Consider the following 25,427-nt stretch of genomic DNA (forward strand, 5'->3'; position numbering starts at 1 on the left):
TAAGATCCTTTAGCAATGATCAGTGGTAGAGTCCTGGTCACTCAAAAAACTTAACCTCAAGTGTTACACTGTGAGGTGATGGTGTATTTCCTGTGGTAGGTACAGGCACTGAATACACTGCAGTACTGGACACAAACCAGCTGTCAGCACACAGCCCAGAGGAGAACCCAGTTCATCAGTTCACAGCCACACTAATTTCTGAAAGCTTAGCAGGAGTAAAATCTTCAATAATTTATCACAGAAGACCTCATTCAGACACATCCAAGAAGGCAAGAACAGTTATGTGCTTCCAGAACAACCTTTAAGTGATAGTTCAGTCTGGATGGATTCAGAGAAATCTTTTGCTGGCCAAAATTACAGGAAAGAAGAACTCCAAAGCTCATTTTTCTTTTTTTCTTCCTGGAAGATGCTGTCTGTGAACGAATTCTCAACAGTGGCAGCAGTCCTTGCATAGGCCCATACCCTAGGAGTTCCTACCGTAACATTAGGTAACACTGTTACTGTAGCCAGCTTCGTATACACCTCTGGAAGCATTTCACACAGGCAAATCCCCATTCTTCCTCTTTGATCCAAAAAAGCTCCTATCAGTGAAATCATCTGAGTGGGTCCCTCAAGGAACACTACCATCAGGACTGCAAATAAAAATCAAAGTCCCCCATTCTGTTCTCAACAGCATGGCTGCAGAAAGCACAGACATTTACAGAAGCTGCAGTGAAATTAGGTACATGTCTCAATCCATTGATCACAGTGTCTGCAGTTCCTGTTACAGAGGCAGGTGAAATGATAATAAATTTGACACAGTATCTCTAGAATTCTTGCTAGCAAAATGAATTCAGCTCAGCTTGGATCAAATCACATGGAGTAACTGTAAAAACAAGCTGAGATTTGTGAAGACACCATCTTAAATGGTCTTGCTTTTAGCTGTGGTGGGGGGCTCCCAGCCATCACTCCTGATAAGCCCTGCTTTACTGCTTTCAGTTGTTGTAGGGAACAAGATCAACTGAAATGCGTTACATTCAGAAGTATTCCCTACACAAGAACTGCAGGCACACCCTACAGAAACTGGAGATTAATAATCTAACTGCAAGAGATTATTTTGTGCAGCAAAAAAGCTCTAGGGGGAGAAAAATCTCCAGATAGTTATACCCATGCAAGGAAACATCAAGTAGGCAGTAGCATGGAAAACGTGCGCTGGTCCCAGGCAATAGAAAGGGAGAGGAAATTAGCTCAGCCAAGGCCACAGTAGGATTTCGTTGCCACCAACCTCTAACAGCTATGCACAGCAAGGTTTCACAATAGGGACAGGGGTGTAGAGATGGTCTTTTCATTGAAAAAATGTCCCAAGTTACAGATAAAGTAGAGCAACAAATAAGGCAGGGTATGACACGAGCCACTGCAAGACAGCTGAACCAGGATGGTATTGATGAGAAATAGTTTCACTATTTGCCTTCAGTAATAAAACCAATGATATCAAGAGAATTAACATCTTCCAGCAACTCAAGAGATCAGACGCTGTAAATGGAAAGGGAAACATACCGGGTGTTAACGAAGGCAGTGAGGAGGTAGAAAATGAGGTGAAACTGAATATCAAGTTAATCTGTTGAACATTGAACATTCCTAGCCTTCAAAGAAAAGCAATAGACCTCAGCAGCAAACATGAGGATGTGCACTTGATTGACTCTTCCCCTTATCCATTCTGCAATAAAATGGAGCTGGAAAAGCTACAGTCTAACGGGACCTCTAAGATACACTGACATATGAGATTTATAAAGATGGATGTCCTGTACCAGAAAGGAAGATGAAGAAAGCTCTGCTAAGTCCCATATAGTTCAGCAGCAGTGACTCAAGACAGGGTAGCTTCACACAGTCTGCTTTCCTAGCGTGGGTGTGCAGGGAAGAAGGAAGAGCAGAGGCAGTCGTTGCTGCTTGAGGGGAGAAATCATCACATCCACTTTGTCAATGTGGAAGAATCTGGGCTGACATTTTTTTCTTCCCTACAGTCGAATCCCACCCTACCAGCTGCATGTCACAGCTGACCTCCAGTCAGGACCTATCTCATTCAAAGTCAGGCAATTAAGCCGTGTGACAGCAGCTTCTCCCCCTTCTACGTATGCAGCTTCACTCCTGGCAGGTCACTACAATGGCCAGGAAAGCACAGAAAACAGGCTTAGTTCCTCAGTGACAGTCACACACCAGCATTTGGTTTGGTCACAGAACTCAGAAAGAAGAATTTCCATCACAGTCTCTCTAGAGATCTCAATAAACTATTCCCTTACCAAACTGACAGAGGCAGATTCTTCTCCCCTTCTTTAATCTGAGATGCCCTGACCTTTAAAGTACAGCCCTCTTCCCACAGGAACAGGATGCTTGAAGAAGAGAAAGACAGCAATACATGAAATACCTAGAAGCGATTAAATTAGATTGACTAGGAAGTCAGAAAAGATAACAACCATGAGATTATGCTGTCATTTCCAAAAAAATTGCAGCAACCATCACAGCACTACATCCAACATATAGAGTGGCTGTGGTGGCACTAAGTCATCACCAATAGTAAAGCATCGCTCTAATTTTAAAATGGGCCTATGTTGGGAAGAAAAAAAGTCCCCTTGTTACTCAGCAGATCTGATCCCCTCTGGGTATCAGTCAGAGTTGCTCTCTTCAGTGAAAAATATATAAATTTTTCCAGCTTTTTTCCTCCAGTTAAAAACACAGAGCTCCACAACACAAAAGGAAGCTGTATCTGTTAGCATCCCAGCAATGACACACTATGGAGACTGAGCTGGTGTCTCTTCAGATTCACATACAATCAATAGACTTGCTAAACTACAATTAGAAGGTCAGATCCTTCCCCACAGCCACACCTCTGCTTTCACACTGGAAACAACTGGTCTGTGTAGTTGCCAATGGAAGCAGAATTCAGAAAAAACACACTTATACAGGTGCCACTGAAGGTAGCATTTGGTCTGCTGAATCTTTATGGCTGGTAAGAACACAAGAATCAGACAACTTGCATTGGCTTTTAGGGTGCCACTTAAAAATAGCACTAAGTAGCAGTTTAAAAAAGTAAAAGATATGAATATTAGACATGGCATCACACAGATGAACAAAAGGAAAGCACAAGTAAACCTGCATGTTGTTTAGTCACTACCCAGAGAAAACTGCTTTTGCTCCCACAATAGGCAGAGGGAATTACTCTCAGCCATACCAGATGCAATTGCCTTTTTCATATGTAGTATCCCAACAAAAATACTGCACGTGTTAACCCTGCACTTGGCTGTGGCTCACCTATGTTGTGAAGGAAATAAAATTAAGATTATCTTAATGTACATCTATGTATTCAACATTTTGCCCTTTCCATCACCAGTCGTTGAGTTTTCCCTCTCACCTAGGAGAGAAATGAGCATGCACTAGGCAGGAATGCTGCATATGTAGATGTCAAACATATTATAAGAAACAAGAGTAAAAAAAAGTTAGTAAAGCTGGTGGATGTCTTGGTTTTATTAAAATTATAATGAAACAAGTGCCCCATCCCACTGTAGACTCACTATCAGCCATTATTTTACTCATGAGGAACTGGGCGCAACACTAAATAGTATCAGTGCACAGGGAGCTGGACACGCATTCAACAAAAAAAGGAGCAGGAAGACCTCATTTCTTCATTTTCGGATTACTGATCCCATCCAGAACCAAAGAGTTTGGTCAGTAGTATTCCTGAGTGGTTCAGACTAGGACATTCTAAAACAGATTTTTTCTTAATTGCCTGTGGAAAAATATGACTACCCTTACTTCCCACTCCCCCAGAGAAGCAACTACGAATATCAAGAATTGGGTTTTATCCAGTGGAAATCTAAGACAGATCTTTTCTTAATAGAAGAGATGCCAATTACTACAAATTAGTAGTAGGCGAGGAGACAAGGTAAGAAAAGCTTGTTCCTTGTTCTAACCCAGTTAGAACTCCTCAGTGGAGGACACTGCAAAACTGGCCATACTAGTTACAATTCAAAAAACAAAACACCATCTAGAGGCTTCCATTTGAATCTCACATGAGCAAAAGTCAAGGTTTTCCTTCGTCAAAAGGAAAAGAACCTGGCATAGGAGGCTAACGTTGGACAAGAAAAAACAAAGATGATACTGCAGTGGAGACAGACAAGTCAAAACCAGGCACTTTCTAACGTTGACTAAAAGGTAAATAATAAACTCCAGGCAAAAGGCCCATCACAAACTCAATCAGTATGAGACCTGACAGGGGGAAAAAAAAAAAAGAATACTGAAAAAGATTCTCAGATGAATCAGACCTTGGTGGCAAAATACATTCACTGTGAATAAGTTCCCAAAGACAAAATTTGAGCAACAAAAAGGACCACAGAGAATCAGCACTGCATAAGATGCTTGTGAAGCAAGCAAAGAAATCAGCTGCCAGTAATCCATAAACAATCTATTACTTCTTGTATATTTAATATAACAACATTTACATACTTACAAGGAAATCCCATAAAAAAAAAAAAGGAAAAAGCTGCAATGAAACAGAGTTGACTCCAGAAAGCAGGTGAGCATGGAAAATGTCATAGATACTCTCTTGATTTAGTCTCCTGAAAAGAGTGCAGCTTCAGCTTTCCCCAGTTAAGGAGATCATGGCATGAAGAGGGGCTGTGCCACTGAAGACTTCATCCTTTTGAAGGAAGGGAAGGAGTGCTGGACACACAGATGCTTGGCTAGCATTGATAAACTCAAGAGAAGGCATGCTGGTCCCAAGTAGCTTTTGCTGAATCAGTGCTACCTAATAACTTGCGTGAGACTTCAAACAAGGCAAAACCAACAATATGAACAAGATTCCTCCCAAAGGCTTCTTTAAATCTATATTATGCCTGTTCTAGAGCCTAAAGTAGACTCCTTTTTCTTAACTGTGTGCTCATCAGCACATGTGATTTACTAAAATCCCATAGTAGACAGTAATTTATGAGATACACATCTCACTGCCTCTTGGAAAGCACAAATAACGAGTCCACATAAAATGCTGTCCTGACTACACATAAGTTGGGTGGATTTCTAAATACAGTCATGAGCCATTCAGTTATTTCTAATTCCTACTCTCTTGGACTTGAACAACACAGATCTTACATCCTTCACAATAAGAACCCGTAGTGGACATAAAGCAGTTCAAACAATGATTTAGTGCTTTGTTCTAAAATCCATCAAATCCACAAGTCCTCACTTCTAAGCCTTCACAATATGCTGCTGAACCAAGATCCTAATGGTTCAGTACCAATCATGAAGACCTTCCCTCCATATGGCAATGCCTCATCTCATGCTTGTTTTGGCACATGATATTGGAAAACCAAAAGCTCAATTAGAAATAGAATGCGTTTTCAAGCTTACTTTAGTTTTGCAAATCCCTGATCTCCAGCAAAGTACACCTTGGTTTACAGAAGAGCATGTGATCCCAACAGTTATATGGGAGTTGTTAGATTTTACTACTCAGTTGCTTGAAAGAAGGAAAAGAAATCTCTGTTGGCTTATTAATCTGTCATAACGAGACTCTTCATAATTAATTTGTCCCTAACAGTTGCTTTGTAATGATAGCAAGAGAATATTTCAGGAATGGCAATTACCTCCAGTGTCAGAATGATGAGGAAAACAAATGTTCACCCATCAACAAAATGCAGTGCCTTTTCCACTCCCATCCGATGGTGGGTGACAGCACTGCACATCAGAATTACAGTGCGGTTAATTACTAGGTATGTTGCAATTAAGAATTCATTTCTCCTCTCGAAATGAAATTTCTTGAGCAATGCGGGTAGGAGGAGGGGCATCTGTTACTGGGATGGTGGTTGTGTGACTTATCTACACATTATTTCTTTAATTAACTACACATATGTCCAACAATTAAAAGCAGCGAACATTTTTTGAGATATTTTAAGCAACCTTCCTTCATTAGCTGCACATATGTCCCACTATTTAAAGGATCTTGCAAAAGGACAGAGCTTGTCATTTTTTGTTGTTGCTTTATTTAAATTTAATATTTTTCAAATAGAAGCCACATGCCTGTTATTAGTCTTTCATTACTAATATGCAGTGTAACAGTTTTTGTAGGCTGTTTGTAACTGGAAGAGTTTCTCATGCTGTGAGCTCATCAGATTTCAGCACATTATGGAACATGACACTCAACTGTTTTAGGACTGAGATTTCCAGGAAAGAAGGTAAGGCAAGCACAGGTGCTTGTGACTCCAGGTGAGGACCAAGCTCTGCCACTGCTCAGAATACCACTCCAGAAGGGAACCAGGAAAGGGAGACCTCCTGGCTCAGCTGCCTTTGACAGAAACGTGCAAAGCTGCAGCATGTGAGACCTGCCTGGGCCTGGCAATGAAACCACCCTGGGCCTGGGTCTCAGTTTTCTCTGAAAATTAATATTGTGGCAAACCTTTACCCTGTGAGTAATCAATGAGTGCAACACTGGATAAAGTAAGTCAGTATCCCATCTGTTAGGAGGCAGAGAGCAAGGAAGGCAGCAGCCAGTGCTGGAGCATTAGTAAGGGAGGTAAGGGTAGGGCTGCCACAAGCTGGAGGTGAAGTGGGAGAGCAGGAAGTGAATCCATGCCGGGTACTAACCTGTTCCGAACCTGCGGCCTCTCCGGGGCCAACAGAGACGAAGGGAAGCTGCAGCGAATCTAAGACCTGCAGGTCAGGAGGCAGGAGCAGGTATGGCACTTTTCACATGCATCAAGCTACAGACTTCTCATCTTCAGCAAACAGCTCAGCACAAGCACCAGCACGAAGTGAGGAGAGCATGGTCCCCACTAACAGCCTTGCTGTTCCTAACTCTTCACCACACAGAAACCATCACTAGCAGTGGAAGACTCACAGTTCAGACTACAATAGCAAAACCTCAGCTTACTTCAAGAAATAAAAGTAAGGAAGAGATATGGAGCAGGCGCTACCAGGGCATTCAGAGATGAAAAGCCTCCTGCTGGGCTCTGGAAATGCCCAGCTGTGCTGCCTGACTGGATACAAAGGAAAGGGCTCCAGGGAAGAAAGCGTATCTTCCCTTCTTCTCTTCGCACAACAATTCTACAATAAACAAGCGGGAGTGCAAAGCCTGCTGCCCTTCAGCAATCCTGAAAAAAAAAACCAACTTGTGTTCAGAGCAGCCCTATGATAACAGACTGGATGTGCAGTTACGGAGTTCACAAGCAACTCAAAACCAATACATTTTCAAACAGAAACTGCAGGGGCAGTAAAGACGTTTTATGAGGTGGTCTGTTGTTGTTTGAAAACAGATTCTGCTAGCGATCTTTTCAGTGAATTTCCTTCTAAATTCAGCAAAGTTGGCAAGGTAGTAAACGAATCCAGGCTTGGCAGGAGGCATTTCATAAACCACTGTGCATGTGTGTTTATGTATGGGCTTACATGCAAATTCGTTGTTAAAGTGGAGCTAGGAACAGAGTGGAGGCTGTATAAAGATGACCCTTGTCACTATGTTTATCTGCTCCCTGTGGGCTCCTTGCAAGTCACATCAGCTCAGTACACTGACAAAAACAAGTTGTTACTGGTGTCAAACCTGCCAAGATGATGCTGCTGTATAGGAAGGAGCAGCAAGCTGTTCTGATGGTGCACCATCAGCAGAATTTGCAGTCACTGAGACAGGACTCTCCCACAAAAAAAAAAAAGGAGGGTAGAAACCCCAAACCAATTCTATAAGACCAAGAGTAGGCTTAATTAGGCCAGATGTCAAGATTCACTCCAACAAAGCTATCTTTGATTGTGCCTTGGAAGTGGCTGTTTCAACACAAATACATCCTGGACACACAGGCACATACTTACAGGCAGATAGATACGCCCATCCAGATGTACTAAAACGCAGAGATGCACTCACATCAGCAGATCTCTAGGAAGGGCATCTGAACAGCCTAGTCAATAAATGAAGGAGTTGCTTCCAAACCAGGCACTGAACTCTGCATTTTGTTGTTTTTAGATTAAATCAGCAGCTGCTCTAACTCAGAGAAACACTGTTCCCTTTTTTCTAGTCCACAAGTCTTATCCAGCCTCACAGACTTCCACCAGTCCCTAAGACTTGGATGAAAGAACACAGATAAGTTACCATCAGAGACACTGTAACCTCAAGTGTGCAGGCCAGGTAGCCCCCACATAGGTGAAAGGACTTGCCTGAAACCAACTAGGATGCCTTCAACATTGCTAAGAACTTCAGGAAGTGTTTGCAAGATAACAACCACCAAAGCAATTCCCTCAGCACTCGCTGAAGAGAGTGAGGAAGACACTGGCTTTACAGTTAAGATCATTGCATGCTACCCTCCAGCACACTCTTTTATCAAATACACTTTGGGGAGTGCTGTAAGGTCACTAGTTTAGCATATCAAATCTACAGTTTTCACCCCTGCTCTGAAATTCCAACCTGGACTGATATATGATGTATCTTCTGCATGCAAAAATCAGTCTTTCCACCTCTGGTTTTATACCACCATACTCTACCCTCACATGAATGACTAGATATCTGTTTCTACAAGTCTCACATAAGATTATTTCAATTCTCAAACCAGTCACCTTCCCATTTTTAAAATTGGTAAAGCACTGGTTACTTGTCATGTCTTCTGATTTTACAGGCAACCTACAACAACTAAGTTGTTTTAACTTCTGTCAATTCCCATGAAGGGCTGGACCTGGCAGCCTTCCAAGGTCCCTCCTAACCTGGGAGGTTCTATGATCCCATGAAGAACCAGTGAGCAGTAGCTGAAGGCTACTCAGCCCTTCACTAAGAAAACATCCCTAAGTAGGTATTGACCCAAAGTCAATCCCAACAGTCTTCAGTTATATACAGTAGCACTGTAAGAAATCTCACTTTGTTTCCTTCCCTGAGAAATCCTGCATGTACATCTATTTGCACTGTTCACATCCAAGGTGAAAATCCAAGCAAACAAGTAACTCTCAACTCTAAGCTCTTCAAAGACAACACTATCATCTCCTTCCAAATCTCTGACTTTGCACTATTGAGCATCCATTTCATGCTAGGGCTCAAGATATTGACTGAACACTAAGTGAAATTATTTCTTCACATACTAGTTGCTCCTCTCATGGTGCTCCTCACGATGCAAACTCCTTGCAACCTACATGCTTCAAGAGCTTCCAATAGGTTCCTCACTGCACCAGCTGAAATGTTCTCCAGATGTTCCTCTGGCTATTATGCAGCGATTAAAAAAAAAAAAGCAAAAGTAATGAGGTCCTCAGGGATTCAAATGCAAAGGGATAGCCCCACCTGGAGGAGAGAAGGCAAAACGCTCCCAAGGCCAACGGTTTCACTCCAGTTGGGAGTTGCCTGAAAGACAATGCACCACCTAGGCAATCTGTGCACATCAGCGGCATACCTGATACTCTCCACTCGTGCTCCTTGTGAAGCACCTCAGGGATGAGAGTGCTGAGCAAGCAAGAAAAGTGCAATATGTTAGTTATTATTTTCCCTCACTTCTCTTCTTCCCTCTCCTCCAAAAACATCACAGTGAGGTGGCCTATTTCTCTGAATAAACCTCTGCAGAGGACTGAAGGATAAATCCTGCTTTATAGGCACACATCCCAAAATTGACCTTCCGTGCTACAAAATTAAAACCTAGAGATGCTGCAACCATGACATTCAGCTGACTGTACTCTAGAAAGCAGGAGGAGGAAAAGGAAGTGCCTTAAAACTGTAGGATTTTATAGCTTATATGTTTTTGGTGCAAAGCTTTCATGCTTCATGTGATGGCAGAAAGTTTGCTAGACAGCAGCACTTGAAAGTGGATTCATCAAGGCAACAGCTGGCCCTGCTAGTAGCTTTTTTAGACTGTATTACTGTCTATTATTCCATTACGATGAAGATACATCCTCGGGAGAACAAGCATAGGGCAACCTAACACCATCAGCTCAGGAACTAAAGGTGAGCTGTGAAGCTTTCCATCTCTCTTACTGGTTCCCACTCAACTCGGTGACAGAAAGTCACTACCACCCAACAGCCATTTCATGTCTCTCAAGGAAGCTCATTCTTCTTATTGTCCACAGTTTGAAGGTAAAGAGATCCACCAGTGTATGCACTAGCTGTGGTGCAGAACAACCCCTGGTTTCCTCTCAGAGCTGCCAGTCTGAAGGAATGCCATGGAGACCTCTCAGGCATTTCTCTGCAGGCACAGTATAGATCCACCACGAAGAAACTATTTTACCATATCTCTTCCTGTTAAGAGGCACACTACTGAATGATGGTGGAAGGCCACAGACACATGCTAGTTTGCTGGTCTGAGCTAACAGGAATTGTACAATATTAAAAAAATCCATGCATAGGTACACCCATTTTTTTCTCTGGATGGTAGGTCTCTTTCAGTCAGGAAGCATCACTGTGAGACATCTTTCTTCAAAATATCCAAACCACCACGAGAAACAACCATGACGTACAATCATAATCACTCTGAAGGAACAAGTCCTATTCTATGTAATGACGGCACAAGGTTACACCTTCAAAATATTTGTTCAGATATCGAAAGACCAATAACCAAGAGTCTGAATGAGAACATCCACATTCTGTTCTCAGAAGGAAGAAGTTAATTATCTTCCCCAAGTGGCTTTTCCCTGACAAAGCAATTCTGTTGCCAAAGTTAATTCAAGAATGGATTCTTACTGTCTCCAGAGACACCTTGACCAGAGATCCTTTCTCTATCTCCTCTTAAAAAATATCTGTATCAACAATTGCAGCAGTAACTTCTGTCTTACATTGGAAAATGACTAAATAAGTCTCCTGCTCGAGATTTCCAGCTATGACCAGTAGTGTAGAAATCTGCAAGCTGAGCAACCCACTGCAATCCTGTTACTTTGACGACGATAACTTAGAAGTCCATCAATGCCATTTCCTAAACAAATGCACTGTGAGATATCTCCTGACTGACAGCAGTATAGGAAGTGTCAAACAAGGCAGCCAGGTGCCATGATGAGAGGCACAATGGAAATATCAAACGGTAGGCTGACTCAGGACAGGGGAGACAATTGCTCAATGAGGCAGAGGAATATTAAAGAAACACAGACCTTCACATAATAAAATTGTTTGTTGAGAAAGGAATAGATAAACATCACATCTGGGAAATGGCACTGTGCCCTCATCCCTCCTCTGGTCCTCAGTACAAGTAGAGTCAGGAACAGAAGAAAAATGCCCAAGCTCAAATGTGCAAATATTTCTGAAATCATTTAATGGAAAAGCCATGTGCTGAAGAAAAATCAAACCTTTTCAAAAATATTTCTGACTAGACCTACAGATTTCCAGTGTCTTGAGTCTAACTCTGGCTACCATTAATCTTGGTATCAGTACTGTGGCAATACCTTGGTATCAGTACTGTGGCAGAAGAAGGGCAAACAGGTCAGGAAAGGATTCTTAACTCAGTTGAACAGAATGTTATGGACATAAAGTCTGACTACTTGAGCAGGTTCACCCATGCTACAGGAACCAGCAACAATGAAAAAGACTTTTTCACTGCTGTTGAAGAAGGGCTATGAGCACCTTCAGGAAGGTGGCTCCTCATATCTCATGGCTGCTGGGAAAAACATAGATGCATAAGTGATAGAACCAACCCAAGGGACACACAGTGGAATTTCAGCTACTGCTTTCTGCCCTGTAGAAAGTAGCAAATACTTCACCAATCTACTGACCATAAAAAGATGCTTAGAACTGACTAGCTGAGAACATTAGCATCAAAGTGGCCCATGAGGGACAGAAAAATAGAGTAAGATTGAAGAGGTTTCCCTGGAGCTAAGCAGGATACTGGCTAAAAGCCCCTGGGGAAGCCACTTCCTTCTTAATCTGATCTGCATTTAATTGTTTCCTAATGACTATGCCCCTGTTTCACCCCAACAGGCTTGGGGACTGATGCTGCCACTGAGGCTTCCCATCTCCCATCTAAATTACCCTGTCGGGTAATTTAGAGGCCCCAGTTTAATACTTAACTTTCCTTAGATTTCCAGTCAGCTATTATCATTTGCACTCAAGCAGCACCCACTAGCATACTGAGTACCAAGAGAAGATACACAGAAAGGAGTCCTTTTCAATTCATGGATCTAAGCCCATCTCAGACATTTATGTCCCAACATCACCCCCTTCTGAACTGATCTAGACCAACTAACTCCTTTAACACTTGCCAACTGCAGGACAGATCTTCCACAGGTCAAAGAGTTTTGCCAACTCATTGTATGTCTGCATTTACTCTATCTACCAGCTCACTCCTCTTCACACAGCCAAAGGCTAGTGCTGGCCGTGCCACTGAGCCAGGCCCTCCGCCACAGACAGATGCTGACTCAACTAGTCTTGGCCACCAGGCAGGGAGAACACAGCCCTGAGTAGCACCAGCAAACAGGGCCTGGACTGGCTGCAAGGGCAGGAATTGACAAACCATTGAAGCCTGCATGACAGAAGTTAATGAAGTTATGGAGACATACAGCTAAAGGTCAGGAATTTGCAAGGGCTGCTATGAAGTGCTGCCAAATAAGATGTCCACAGCACTGATGACTCCATAACTTGGTTGTTGCCCAAGAAAGCTACAAGCAGTCCTTCTGCAAATCAGGTTTCAAAGGCAAATGACAGAGACATGGACAGATGGAAAGCAAAGCTCAGGATTCCAACTAGTTTATATCAGAGTATCAGTGCAGCTCACGCAGGATGAGGCCCTACAACAGAACAGCCTAGCATCTTCACATAGGAGAGAATGAGAACAAGCCTAGAGAAGCTGCTCTGTAAACTATCCTGAATATTCTTTAAGACCACACTGTTGGCACTGATTTTCTGCCAGAGGAACATGAAGCATGCTTTAGTCCAAATGCCATTGCCTTTAACTCCTGATGAGATCTGAACCAGTATGGCTGGCACATGCATCGGTACAATGCAGGAAATGGAGACCAATGCTCAACCACAACCCACTGCTAAGCTCAGCTTTAGAGCCTCTCTGGTTTGAGAGTCCCTGGAGAGCACTACCCTCCACACATATCAACCACATCAGTTACCCAAATCCCTTATGCACTAAGAAGAAAAACAAAGTTAAACATCTTATTTTAAAAGTACTGCACACACTTGTCTAATTTGTTACAGACCCTATTTCTCACTCCAAATCAGCCTTGAGCTTGAGTAGAAGAGAGACGGGGGCTACATTATTAACACAAGTTTTACTTCAGTGCATATCACAGATCAAGATATTGTAAGGCTGCAGGATAGAGTGAAAGGTGCAGCACACGTCTGAGAGAAGCAATAGGGATACTTATACTTGTCAGTCAAAATGCATTTTCTATTCATGTTAGTTATATCAAAACACAACACAAGACAGTCTTACATTGAGATGTACCACTGTTTGCCCAATTCTGATCTCTTGAAAGATCTACAGGCCCAATTCACACCTATTACTTCCTGTCCAAGACTCAACTTTTACTTCTATCTCTCAGCCTTCAAGTATTACCCTGCTTGGATAAACAGTATAAGAAAACACTGCCAGACCACTTCTCAGCCCCAGACCTCCACAATGCCACTCCATACAGCAGGGAACTGATAACAGGGCCCAGATTACCTTACCCCATACAATTAGAACTTGAATCTCTAACAGGCATAAGCAAGCACTGCTTGCACTTGTCTACTGTTGACAAAGGAACTTCTCAATTGGGCAATACAGGTACTGTACTATTCTTATCCAACACGCCACACAGTTTGCCTCTACAGTCATAACAATAGTTTGGTAGAAGGTATACTGAATCGTTAAGCTGACAGTTTGATAGCTTGTTTTACAGCAATGGCTTTGGCAACACACCTGTGCATCAAAGAGCTTCCAAGGAACACAAATCAGTAGTATAAGTTACCTGTGATTTGAGGAAGTCATACTCCTCTGATCCATATGGGACATTGCGAAGGGAGGTGAGGTAGTCATAGGTGATAACTGCTGTCTGCAAACAAAAACAGAAAAGTTGATCAAGCTGTGCAGTTATCTTGGACTAAAACAACAAGCCATCTGTTTAGGAGAACATACACAGTTCAGGCTCCTAAGTTTAAGCTCTACAGTGAAATTTACAGTAATAAACTGAAGAAACAAAAAACAATCATTAAACATTTAGAGAAAGCAGTGCAGGGACCTCAGTGGCATGCAGCTATTAAAGATAGCCAACACTTAGCATTCCTATACTATCTTCCCTTTGAGAAGCTCTAAGCATTTTTGTATCTCCATACCGCAGACTGTGAAGTCCTGTTTGTCCCCTACCCATTATCCCACACCTGATCTTCACACCTGCAGCTTGCCTAACTGCACACTGGTGCACAGGAAGCTCAGCAGGGGACAGAGTGGCTGAACACAAGCTCACTGATAACCGCAAGCAGTAGTACTTGCTGAGATACTCAACTTCATGAACGACTAAAGGGCAGAAGGGTCAGACACCCAATTACAGAATTACAATATAAAGAACCAGCTAAAGCTTATTAGCTAGACACAGCCACAGACAATGGAATGAGATTCCTAAATGCCATAATTTCTGAAAATGAATCTTGGGTATTTCACAGTTTTAACCTTTGACTAAAGTTCCTCTCTTTCCACAGTCAGAAAGACAGCAAATGGAACAGAAATATACAGTTCACGTCCTCAAAAGTTATTTGGAGGGAGAGAAGGGAATGTCACTTAAAGATCTTTGCCATAAAGAACTATTTGCATATAACAGATCTAAAGCTTTCCTAAAACCTCCCTAACAAAGGGGTAACAACTCACAGCAGGACAGGATATTTGGCCTTCTTTGACTGCACATGTGCCTAGGAAAGGTACAGATGAAACACCTAAAGCAGAAGCTACATATCAGGAGAGCTAGGGAGAAAGGGAGATCGAATCTGTTCCGAAACCAAGTGACTGGAGTTGACAAGAGTGCAACAGCAAAAAGCCCAGAGATGAATCCAAGAGGAAATCAAGCTGGAAATGAGAAACAGACGTTTTTTTCCTCGTGGGGTTTAGGTTTCCTGCTTTCCAGGCTGGAAATTGAGCAAACTGATTTTTTTCTTCTGGCTTTTCAAGCTCTCTTGCCTCTGATGAATTCAGAAGGTGCACGGCTACACATTCTCCAAAGAAAAAATTTTCACAGTATCTTTCCAACCTCAAAGAACAACTATGAAGAAAAAGGATGTTCAAATCAGTCTTGCATGAATGCTTGAGTTGGTTCTTATTTTATCTCTAGTCCATGAGGGTAATTATCACCTCCAACTTGAAGAGAAGCAGCTAACAGATTGGCCTGTATTACAGAGGATGAGGGAATTAATTAAGTATTTGCTAATTACATCATAATCTTAAACACTAAATTAGTATTATGATGATCCTGATAGGCAACTCTGACACTGCCAAATCCCTGTTACTCTGTGAGAAATATTCCAGCTACAGCACAGCATTCATTCCACATACCCAAAACAACTGGGCTAACCTTGAAGAGGTAAGGCAAACGCACAATGCTCTGCCAGGCTTCTGACTTCACCAGAACACAGAAAACTGCCTGAAATGTGATGCTGTTCAGCCTATCTAATTCATTCTCAACCAGGAATAGTGTCATTGCTCACATTACAGAGTGAGACTGAATCTTAGAGACACAATGGGAACTACAAGATCAGCTGGAATCTCTCCTTTCAAATGCCAGATTTTTTTTAAATCTGATCTTGTATCCAGACCAATGTTAAGTGCCCCAAAGGCTTGGCCTTTCATTTGGTTCTATTAACTCTCAATTCCTTATGTTTTATCCACCACTCCTAAAACCATCCTCAGATCTCACCGAATCATGTTATGATATTCCCTCCATCATCTATTCACATATAAACAAAAGCCAGTTCTCTCAGCTACATGGGAACATCATCAACTTTCTCAGGAAAGTCTGAAAAAGACCACATAACCAGTATACATTAAGTACAGGCAGATTCAAATCTCTCTTTTCAAATCTTCCCCCAATTACATCCTGCTTTTTGCTGGATATGGTCCAGTGACTAAGTAGCCTGGCCAGGACTAGATCAAAGGACAAACACATTAGGTCCATATAGATTCCACCAATATCCAGTGTCCTCAGTTTTCATTCACAAAATGAGCATGCTCAAGAAATGAACATCTAATTACTCTATAAGATTCAGCCTGATCATGGTCCAGAAATTAGACCAGTCTGGGCTGTCAACTCAGATGACAGTGGATCCCTGACTTTCCAGCTAGGAGCAGAACTCAAAGTGGAGAGGCAGAGATCACTGTTGCAGCAGAAATTAAGAATCCCTCAAAACAAATCTGACCATATACAATCTCATGTATTAAAGCAACAGAATTCCAAGAGACAAAATTCTTGTCTGAACAATACAAAGACCCACAGATACAAACACATTCTGTCATCAGAGCATTTGCAGTACTTTGGGGAAGTCACTTCCAGCAGCAGTGGGTGCAGAAGCCTTGAATAGATTTGAATGGCCCAGACAGCAGACTTCTCCAATCACAATAAGCTACAGCCCCTCTTCAGGCATCAGTTTTACATGCAGTAAAAGGGAAAGAGCTGCTTCATACCACCAGGCAGTGCTCCTACAGTCAGTGGCAGAGCACAAAGCCTAGCCCTTGTTTTGAAAAAAAAAGATTAAAAGATTGAAGCCTGCATTTCAGCCCTCACTCTTAGAATCACAGAATTGTAACGCCACAATGCAATGGAAAGTACAGCAATAATAACAGGGTGGCAAAGTCCTCAGCTACAGCAAATGAGGACAAACCCTAAAGCAGTATCTGAGGATGCAGAAATGAAGGAAAAAAGCTGCTTATCTTTGGAAGGCCTCAGGTAGGCAGAAACCTCCAGTGAGAAATGCCCTCACCTCCACTGCCAACCCTTAAATGAGGTCTGGAAAGGGGCAGAATCTGGCTCCATCCCTTCTGGTCACTCACATGTATTGCATGCACCTGAGCTCCCCTGGGTTGGCCCCACCTTCCCACCAGGTGTTCAATCACTTGTTGAGGCCGTGACTTAGCATTTCCGCTACAAGAATCGTCAAGGTCGGAAAAGGCCTCTAAGATCATCCAGTCCAATTGTCCACCCACCATTAGTATTTCCCCCAATAAGCCATGTCCCTCTGTACAACATCTAAGCATTTCAAAATAAACACTCATTTTTCACAATAGTTCACAGTGCAGCCTCCACACATAAACAGCATGGTACCTCAGCCAACCAGCAGAGCTTGTTTCTTACTGCATCTGCCCTTAGGAGCTGACTCCCTGTAAAACTCATTAATGAAGTGCTTAAAAGTCATAGAATATGTAGACAGACAGCTGCTTAGCACTGGGGGTCTGTAAATGATGGAGACTGTGGCCTGAAGTGACAAGTGCATAATCCAAGTGAGGTACAGGGAGACTGATACCCCCTCCAGTCTCTGCTCTCCTTGTTTCTGGCTGCTCATTAGTTCATCAGTGAATGTCCTCAAGGAGGAGGCAATAACCTGGCTGCCTGGCAGACTCCATTTTCAGGTTTTCTGAAGTTGTCATTAATGCAACTTTGGAATAGCAGAGATACTAGGGTAAAACAGCAGTCATGCTAGCAAGATTTAGTATTTATTTTATGAATCTGGAAACCAATACATGAGTTCATAACTGCATATCTGACCTTGAAGGGTGGTTGATGGAGATGACGGCCCAAAGTGAGCCCTCTTGTTCTCAAGTTCCCACACAATGCAGGGAAACAGACGGTGCTCTGCAGCACAGTATCTCCACTTGTTTCTTTCCAAAACATGCAGATGACACCTTTATTCCCTCTGTGCTTTCACCTTCCTTCTCCCTACTGTGTCAACAACTTAAGAAGCTCTCTGCTGACCTGGTGACTCTTGGAGTTAGTTACCAACTGAAAGAGAGGGCCTGCATGGAATTACAAGTATTTGTGAACTCCAAATCTGTGCCCTCCCCCCACCCCCCCAGAATCTTTCTGTACTGTGCTACTGTGGAACTTACTGTGGCAATGGCTCGGCCCACACGAACAACTCCAAAATCGTTGGGATCCATGAACTTGTTGCCGTACAGATAGATGCTAGAAGCAGCTGCTGCCAGAGAGGCAAGTTTCAAGGCCCTTATTGCCATGACTGGTGAACCCTGCTAAAACACAAAACAAAAACAGTTACATCAGAGAAAGACACAGTGATGCCTGAAGGGACCTGACAACCCAAGTTTCAATTGCTCCTTTGCTGATGATGTGCTTCTAGCACTGCCCACAGCTAAGAGCTCAAGCAGCCATGCAGCAGCCAAATGCAAGCTGCTCTGCTCTGACTCCAGTGCTTTTTCTACTCTACAGTGTCTACAGACCACTAACCCAGAAGTATGCTAGACTTTGCATATCCACCACAAAAACATTTATTCATGATCCCAAAGGTTTTACAACAAGAAACAACAGGCGGGCAGAGAAAAGGCAGCATATGTTCACCATAAGTCAGATCTTTATTATAGGAATAGGCTGCCTCTTCATTGCAAATGTTTTGAAGGTATCACAACATAGTCAAACTGCAAGGGTATATTAGAAGATTTTTAAAAGGCAGAGTTTAAAGAGAGTTCCAAGAATATTAAAAGAGCCCAAAACTTATTGAAAACTGCTGGACTGGTTGTGAAAGCTCCTCAGCATCAATGAACACTGGAGAGAAGACATGATGCATCCCTGGCTGTGGCTTCAGACAGCTGCATGCGACACAGGGGATGGGGTCCTGATCAGTGACCAAGTGAGCAAGACTTGTTTTCTCATCTCATCCACATGCCAGGCTAGGAATGCACTGGCAGAACAGATAGTTCAGCTGCAAGTACCAACAGCCCAGGCCTGGCTCTACCCTGGGCTTGGAGTGCATCACTTTTTTCCTCACACACCTTTCCTCTGGAAGATGGGGGCAGGAGATGAAGTCATCAACCGCACTAATCGCTTCAGAGCACTGTATTCCTTACAGTGTGGGAGGTAGTATAAACACGTTGTTCATTAAAAATATGATATATACTTTGTGTCTCTTTCTGTCACTTTTGCAGATTTAAACCTGAAAACTACCAATCAGCGGTATTCTTCTCTCCTTCCTCGTAGTCAGATAGAAAACATGCTCGAGTGGTTTTCTGCTTGCACCATGAATCAGGCATTGTGGATGGCTGCAAGTTCCCAAGAGCACCTCTGACAGAGCGCAGGACTTTTACCACACGCAGACAGACTGCACCAATTCCCTTCATTCTAGTTTCCTGCCTCCCACCGTGACGCCTCAGCAAGGTCACTCTGCCTCGTGCCTCAGCAGCCCACTAACCAAAAAACACACGCAGCGACACAGGTCACTACTTCCAAAGAACATCCGCGTGAAAGCAGGCTCGCGTCCTTCGGGCCCACCACCAACCCCGAGCCGGGCGCTGAGGAGGCCTGGCGTGCGACCGAGCGGGACGAGCCCCGCCGAGGGGTGCGGCCAACGGCCCCGCCGCTCCTGCCGCCCGCGGGACGCAGCGCACCGAGGGGCCGGCAGCACAGGGCGCGCACTTACCGGCCCGCCGGCACCGCAGCAGCCGGCCCCGCTCCCCCCGCGCCTCGCACGTGGCACGGCGCTCCCCGCGCGGCATGCCGGGACGCGTAGTTCCCGGCCGCGGGGGTTGGGCGGGAATTCTTTGAGGGTTATCGTCTCCGAAGGGATTCTGGAAACGGTGACGGAAATTCAGGGACGTACCTTCACGCTGCGTTTGCATGTGTGTGGACACGGTTGTGCACGAGTGCAGCGCGGGGTAAAGAGTGATTTAGGAATACTACGATTATAAAGCAAAAGATTTCAGTTTACTGAGGAAGGCATAAAAGATTACAGTGCTAAAGGACATACCTTGATGCGCCTCTCTCTTCCATGACAAAGGCAGCCTGCCCACCTGCAATGCTAGACTAAAGAGCTTCCTAAGAGATCCCAATGATACTGGGGGTATTTCACAGAATCACAGAATTGCAGGGGTTGGAAGGGACCTCTAGAGATCATCAGTCCAACCCCCTGCCAGAGCAGCTCCCTAGCCCAGGTTGCACAGGTAGGCGTCCAGGTGGGTCTGGAACATCTCCAGAGAAGGAGACTCCACCACCTCTCTGTGCAGCTGTGCCACTGCTCCGTCACTGCACTGGGAAGTTCCCATGCACATTTGTGCAGAACTTCCTATGCTTCAGTTTGTGGCCATTTCCCCTCATCCTGCTCACCTCACACTGCTGAGAAGAGTCCATTTACTGTCCATTTATAGGTTCCACTCTCTTTTTTTTTTTTCTCTTACTTGTCCCCATGAACATAAATGCCTGCACAATGTGGGCCTCTTGGTAAACATTGTCCTAAGAAACAAAGTGTCTACAACTTAGGAAAGGCAGAAATATGTTTTTTTATGTTAGCACATTCACCACCTCCATGGCTGAGGCTGATATTGGGCATAGCAGTGAAGTATCCATTTAAAAACTATCACCCTTCTACATAGAAAAGCTCTGAAACAGATGCTGTGTCACCAGCACTATCTCTGATTCCTGGTCACAGCCCACTGGTTCTACCCAGGATGTCCAAAAACACAGCCCAGCCCATGCCCTGCTCTGACTGCTGCATCACAGGCATTGGCCATATTCCCAACAAAAGGAGCAGGTCAGCACCTGACTTTGCCAGCCTCTCCTGGAAAATCTGCATAGGTTTCTCCAGATTAACTCTTTTCCTTGCTGCTCTCCATTAAACAGGCTAATGCTAGGTCTGCTGGGGAAAAAAAGAAAAAAAGAAAAAAAAAAAAAGGCTTTTGTAGTATAACAATGCCATGTGCTGAAGTGCAGCCTGCAATTTTGTAAGCAATCCTAAATCTTTCTATAATTAGAACAAGCACCTAGTTAGACTGATCAGAGCTCTTTTGTGTGAGCCTCCACAGGGCACTCAAGAAAGAGCTTGGCTCAAAAGAAAGATGCTGGCTTGATTTCCGCTTCCCTTTCAACTGGTGAATAAATTAAATCTCAGATTACCCCAAATTGCCATGGAACATGAAAAGTGAATCGTATTTCCTTTTTTTTTTTTTTTCAGCCCAGGTGTGCATCTTATGAAATGCTGAACCATACACAAAGCCTCAGGACTCTACATCCAGGCACTGGAGTGGGAAGAGCGATCAGATTGCCTGAGCAGAGAACCAGGCTTCACTGCTAAGAATCAACTCTTTTTTAGATTTCCTATAATGAAAGATACAGAAAGATCTATGGTAAGTCTTACTGACACCCATCATTTATCATATATGGGAGAGGAGAGAAGGCACAGGAAGAGACTGAAACAAGCCCGAAAGCAAGGGATCCTATGATTTTGGGACCCAGAGAATGAACTTAACAGAATGTTAAAAGGTATGGGGAGAGACTGTTACCAGCAGAGTGAGAAGAAAGGTATGACCCAGCAGGCCCTTCTTCGCTTTTCTGATCTGTCCTGCCATACTATGGATGGGTACCAGTGAAATATTTAGGCAGATCCATCCTCTGCCATCTATAAACAAGTTCAGCTCTGAAAATCAGTATAGCAATACCAATCCATACATGCCAACAATCTGGCTATCAGAGTCTCTGCTGCTAGAGATCTCTACTTCTGAAACATTTTCTGAATCTTCTCCGGTTAGTTCAGGCTGGCAGAAGAAAAACAAGAAATTCCCCTGTGTAAGTCTTGATAGATGTGCAAAGCAACATGGAAGACCGAAAGCACAATGACCTACCCGAAACTAACTCCAGAAAATGATGTAATGTACTCCCACAGGTCTCCTGCAGGGCCAAACCCACCCACATCCTTGGTCCAGTTTTAAATGGATGCTGACAGATTTTGCCTTTGTCTCAGCAATGGAATGCACAGAGCTGACTCTGGGAGCCATCCATTCCAATTAGATTACAATCTCCTTTGAGATTATATTGTAAAAGGCCGATATTTGGATGAGACATGTCTCAAGAGAAAAATGCCCATTGCCCCAGGTCATGTAGCTCATGAAACTCAGTAATAAAGGTTGTCTGAATGTGACAACAGAAAGTGATGTGCTACTTGGAGAGCTGGGCTTTATGTGAGCTGCAAAATCTACTTTTTTGTCCCTGTCTGCAAGAATCAAAGCCTTTGCTTAACACTGTTGCCCAGTATCAGTTTAGGAAATCGCACTCCACCTCCATATCCCTCTCTTTAATTTCTGCTGGCAAGCAAATTCCCTTGACTTTGTCTTCTTCAGCTGCTGGGAAGTTTCAGCAGGCCACCACATCCCCTGTCCAAGGAGGATATTTATCAGCTGTGAGTGGAATGCGTAACAAAGTTTACAAAACACCTTTGTAACAGAAAGGTGTTACAGAAGCATCTGAGATGATTTTTGTCTACCTGCAAAATTTTACTCTTCTAAAAAGTATAACGAATATTGGAAATTAAACCAGTCTCCCTTTAAGTCATTCCAGATAATACAGACACAGCTTTAAGAATTTAAAGATTCTTCTAAAAGTACTAATCTAAATAGACCTTCTGAGCTTTTCCCCCAGCTATAATTATTCCTTCTGAATACTGCCTGTAACCCCAAAGAGAATGTGAAGAGCAGGGGTTGCTGAACTTTTCCACCTAGATAAATCTCTTCTTTTTCACAGTTTAGCATCTTACCTGTGGCATAATTTATCCCTTGAGTTAAGAAGTGTCATTTATTTTGATCATTTTTATTCCACAATGCGCAGTGACTATTAGGCATACAGATATCTGATATTAGCAATAGCTTATTCCATTACTTTGTATTGTCATCTTCATTTGTTACAAGATTTTTCATGAGCCATTTAATTCTACATTTGCAAATGTGGAAAGTGCTGAAGTAGATAAAAAAAAGATGGAGAGGATTTAATAGCCTAAATCTACCCCAAAAGACTCCTTGGAATGCACCAGAAATACACACTAAAGGAAGTGTTCTCAAAACCAGCTGTGGTATTCACATGAAACTAAAAATGTCCCCACTGGCAGCGAAGCCAAGGATGAAGTGCCTGAACTCTTCACTCCCCATACAGAAGATTATTTTGTGTACTTACGGAAATTGATGCATGTGGAGATCTGGTAGCATTTCTGTCCAGAAATACTAAGCAAAAAAGATCTCGGTAAAACAGATATTAATTAATTCTTCTTTCCTATAGATATATATACTTGGGAAAAAATATGTTGAAGGGTCTCAGACCCATCCCATGCTCGATGTTTCTTCTTATCAAAGAAGAATCTGCCAATGCTGGCATCTCTGAATCATAACTAAGTCTGGTGCACACAAAGTCCAGCACTAGGAGATACATGAAGATGCATGGAAATGATCAGCTCACAGATCTGGAAGATAATATTACCTTTTCTTGTCTGACAGTGTGGAACGTGATGTTTCACTTGACTGTTCATGCACAGGCCCCTAGACCCTAGGTTTGCCTAAAGGAGATCTTGTAACACTGAAAGCATCTCCCAAGAATACTATCAGCTTTGACTAGAAGGTAACAAGGGATAGAGAAATAAACACTTTAAAAACAGTTTTCCAAAGGTTAATGGTTCTGTTTGTTAAGTGTTTCTGCCTCATTTGAATTTCTCTAATTTGAAATCCCTGACACCGGTCCTTATTATACCTTCACCAATGAGCTTAGAGAGTACTCTCAGACCTCACATTCCTCACTTGTAAAGGTACACACACAATGATGAAATCTCTTCTCGGTCTTTCTGTAATGAGTAAAACACACTAGGCTTTTAATCTGCTCACTCAGGTTAATTCTCCTTGCAATATAATTGAAAATAAGAACACATAAATTGAGTTCACCCTGTTCAAATTTGGCAATATAACATTTACCTCTTAAAAGTTCATCGCAGAACAAGTTTACCTTTTAATATTATTCCAATCAATGTTTCTCTTAGATTACCTTTGTAGTCCTCTAATCCTTTTTAATATTCCAAAATTTTTTACAAACATGAACACCTGGATAGCCCAGAGTCCCTCTAGAGTTCACCATGTTCCTGCTTACATCCAGTATAGCAAAGCATTAAGCCTTCTATTACTTCAGAGCACAACAGATTTATGCTATGCTGCTTCTCAGCTCTAAGCCCCTTGGATCCTTTCAGAATCGCTGTTTTCTGGGACAACACAATTGTGTTGTCCTACTTCTACTGATATTAAACTCCTACTTCCTGATATTAAAGCTTGCATGATGTGACGTTAGATCTTAAAGTAAATGCTGCTTTAAACCAAAGTTTGAAAGTTTCATTTTGAAAATGGTGACAAATATTCAGAATTTCCAAACTTCCCACACTGACTTCATAATTTGTGAAAAAAATATATATTTCACTAAACACTACTGTCCAATTAAATCATTTACATCAGCATTTTCTACTTTTGACACACAATAGGTAATGCAGAACAAGGACAAGAAGTTATCCACAGCTGGATTAGCAGCGTGTGCCTAAAATACAGACAGATAAGTTTATAGAGCCATTGGATTTTGAATAAGCCCATACAGCCTCATCATACCATGTGGTCCAGTCTACACTGTGCTAAGCATCTTACACAAACACTATATTAGGCAATTTCCACATCAAAACTAAACCACAAAAAGAAGCAGGTGAAGGTGAAATAAAGTGTTAAAAAGAACTGGTGCTGCTCATAGCCAAGGCTAAATGTCTGCAAACACAAACAGCCTGCTGTCTGCATGGAGACAGCAACTGCACAGCTGCGAGACTGAGGAAACTAGTGCAGGAGCAGCAGCAGATTGCCCACATTCAATTTTACAGTGTTAGATTGTGTCTGCCTTACAGGCTGTGTTGCAAAATAGGTCTCTAAGTGTATTTACCACACAGCAGTAGATGATGCATCACAGCAAAGGAAGAAGTAGGAATGCAGCAGGGAGAGTAAGTCATTCTTCAACTCCAGATAGTATAACAGGTAGGAACGGAGAAAGGGCTCCTGAGCAGGAGCAATACTGTCAGACAACAGCAATTCTGCTGCTAAATGACTGACAGGAAAGGGTAGGAAAGAAGGCAGATGAGCTTTGCTCATGACAATTTATTGATAAACGATGTATGTCAATGTCTCGTATCCTTAGTTTTGTGTGAAGGAGTCCTCAGAGGCCAGCTGTCCTGGAGAGAAGGTGACATATCTGTCACTCGAAGAGACAGTGACAGAGCTGCTGCCACCAAAGCACAATCCCCGAACCCAGCTCCTAATGGAGACAGTTTCTCCTCCATCCTCCCCTTCCTAGAAATTCTGTCGGGTGAACGTGTGCTGCAGGACAGCGGGCACAAACTGGGACACGGGAGGCTCCCCGTGAGGACTGGGGAACATTTATTCACCGTGCGTGTTACAGAGCACAGGCACACACCGCCCACCGCGGCCTCTTCACTGCAGATCTTCAGCTGCCGCCCGGACGCGCTGCTTGGGCGGCCTGCTCCGGATGACCGTGACGGAGCAGGGGTC

At 43.1% G+C, this 25,427-nt stretch overlaps 1 protein-coding gene across 2 annotated transcripts in view; it reads right to left on the reverse strand.

Moving 5' to 3' along the window:
- Positions 1 to 19,315, reverse strand: part of ADCK1 (aarF domain containing kinase 1) — a 73,616-nt gene extending 54,301 nt beyond the window's left edge. For both annotated transcript variants that reach the window (XM_065752190.1, XM_065752179.1), the window contains exons 1-3: positions 19,283 to 19,315; positions 17,970 to 18,110; positions 13,855 to 13,938 (exon numbers count right to left, since the gene is read on the reverse strand). In XM_065752190.1, coding sequence (XP_065608262.1) covers positions 13,855 to 13,938; positions 17,970 to 18,095 — 210 coding nt within the window. In that variant the 5' untranslated portion in view covers positions 18,096 to 18,110; positions 19,283 to 19,315. The remainder of the gene's footprint in view (positions 1 to 13,854; positions 13,939 to 17,969; positions 18,111 to 19,282) is intronic.
- Positions 19,316 to 25,427: the final 6,112 nt, after the last annotated feature.

This window comes from Cyrtonyx montezumae, unplaced genomic scaffold (assembly GCF_038088225.1).
Source record: "Cyrtonyx montezumae isolate F1298 unplaced genomic scaffold, pur_monq_1.0 scaffold_10, whole genome shotgun sequence".
NCBI classification, from domain to species: Eukaryota; Metazoa; Chordata; class Aves; order Galliformes; family Odontophoridae; genus Cyrtonyx; species Cyrtonyx montezumae.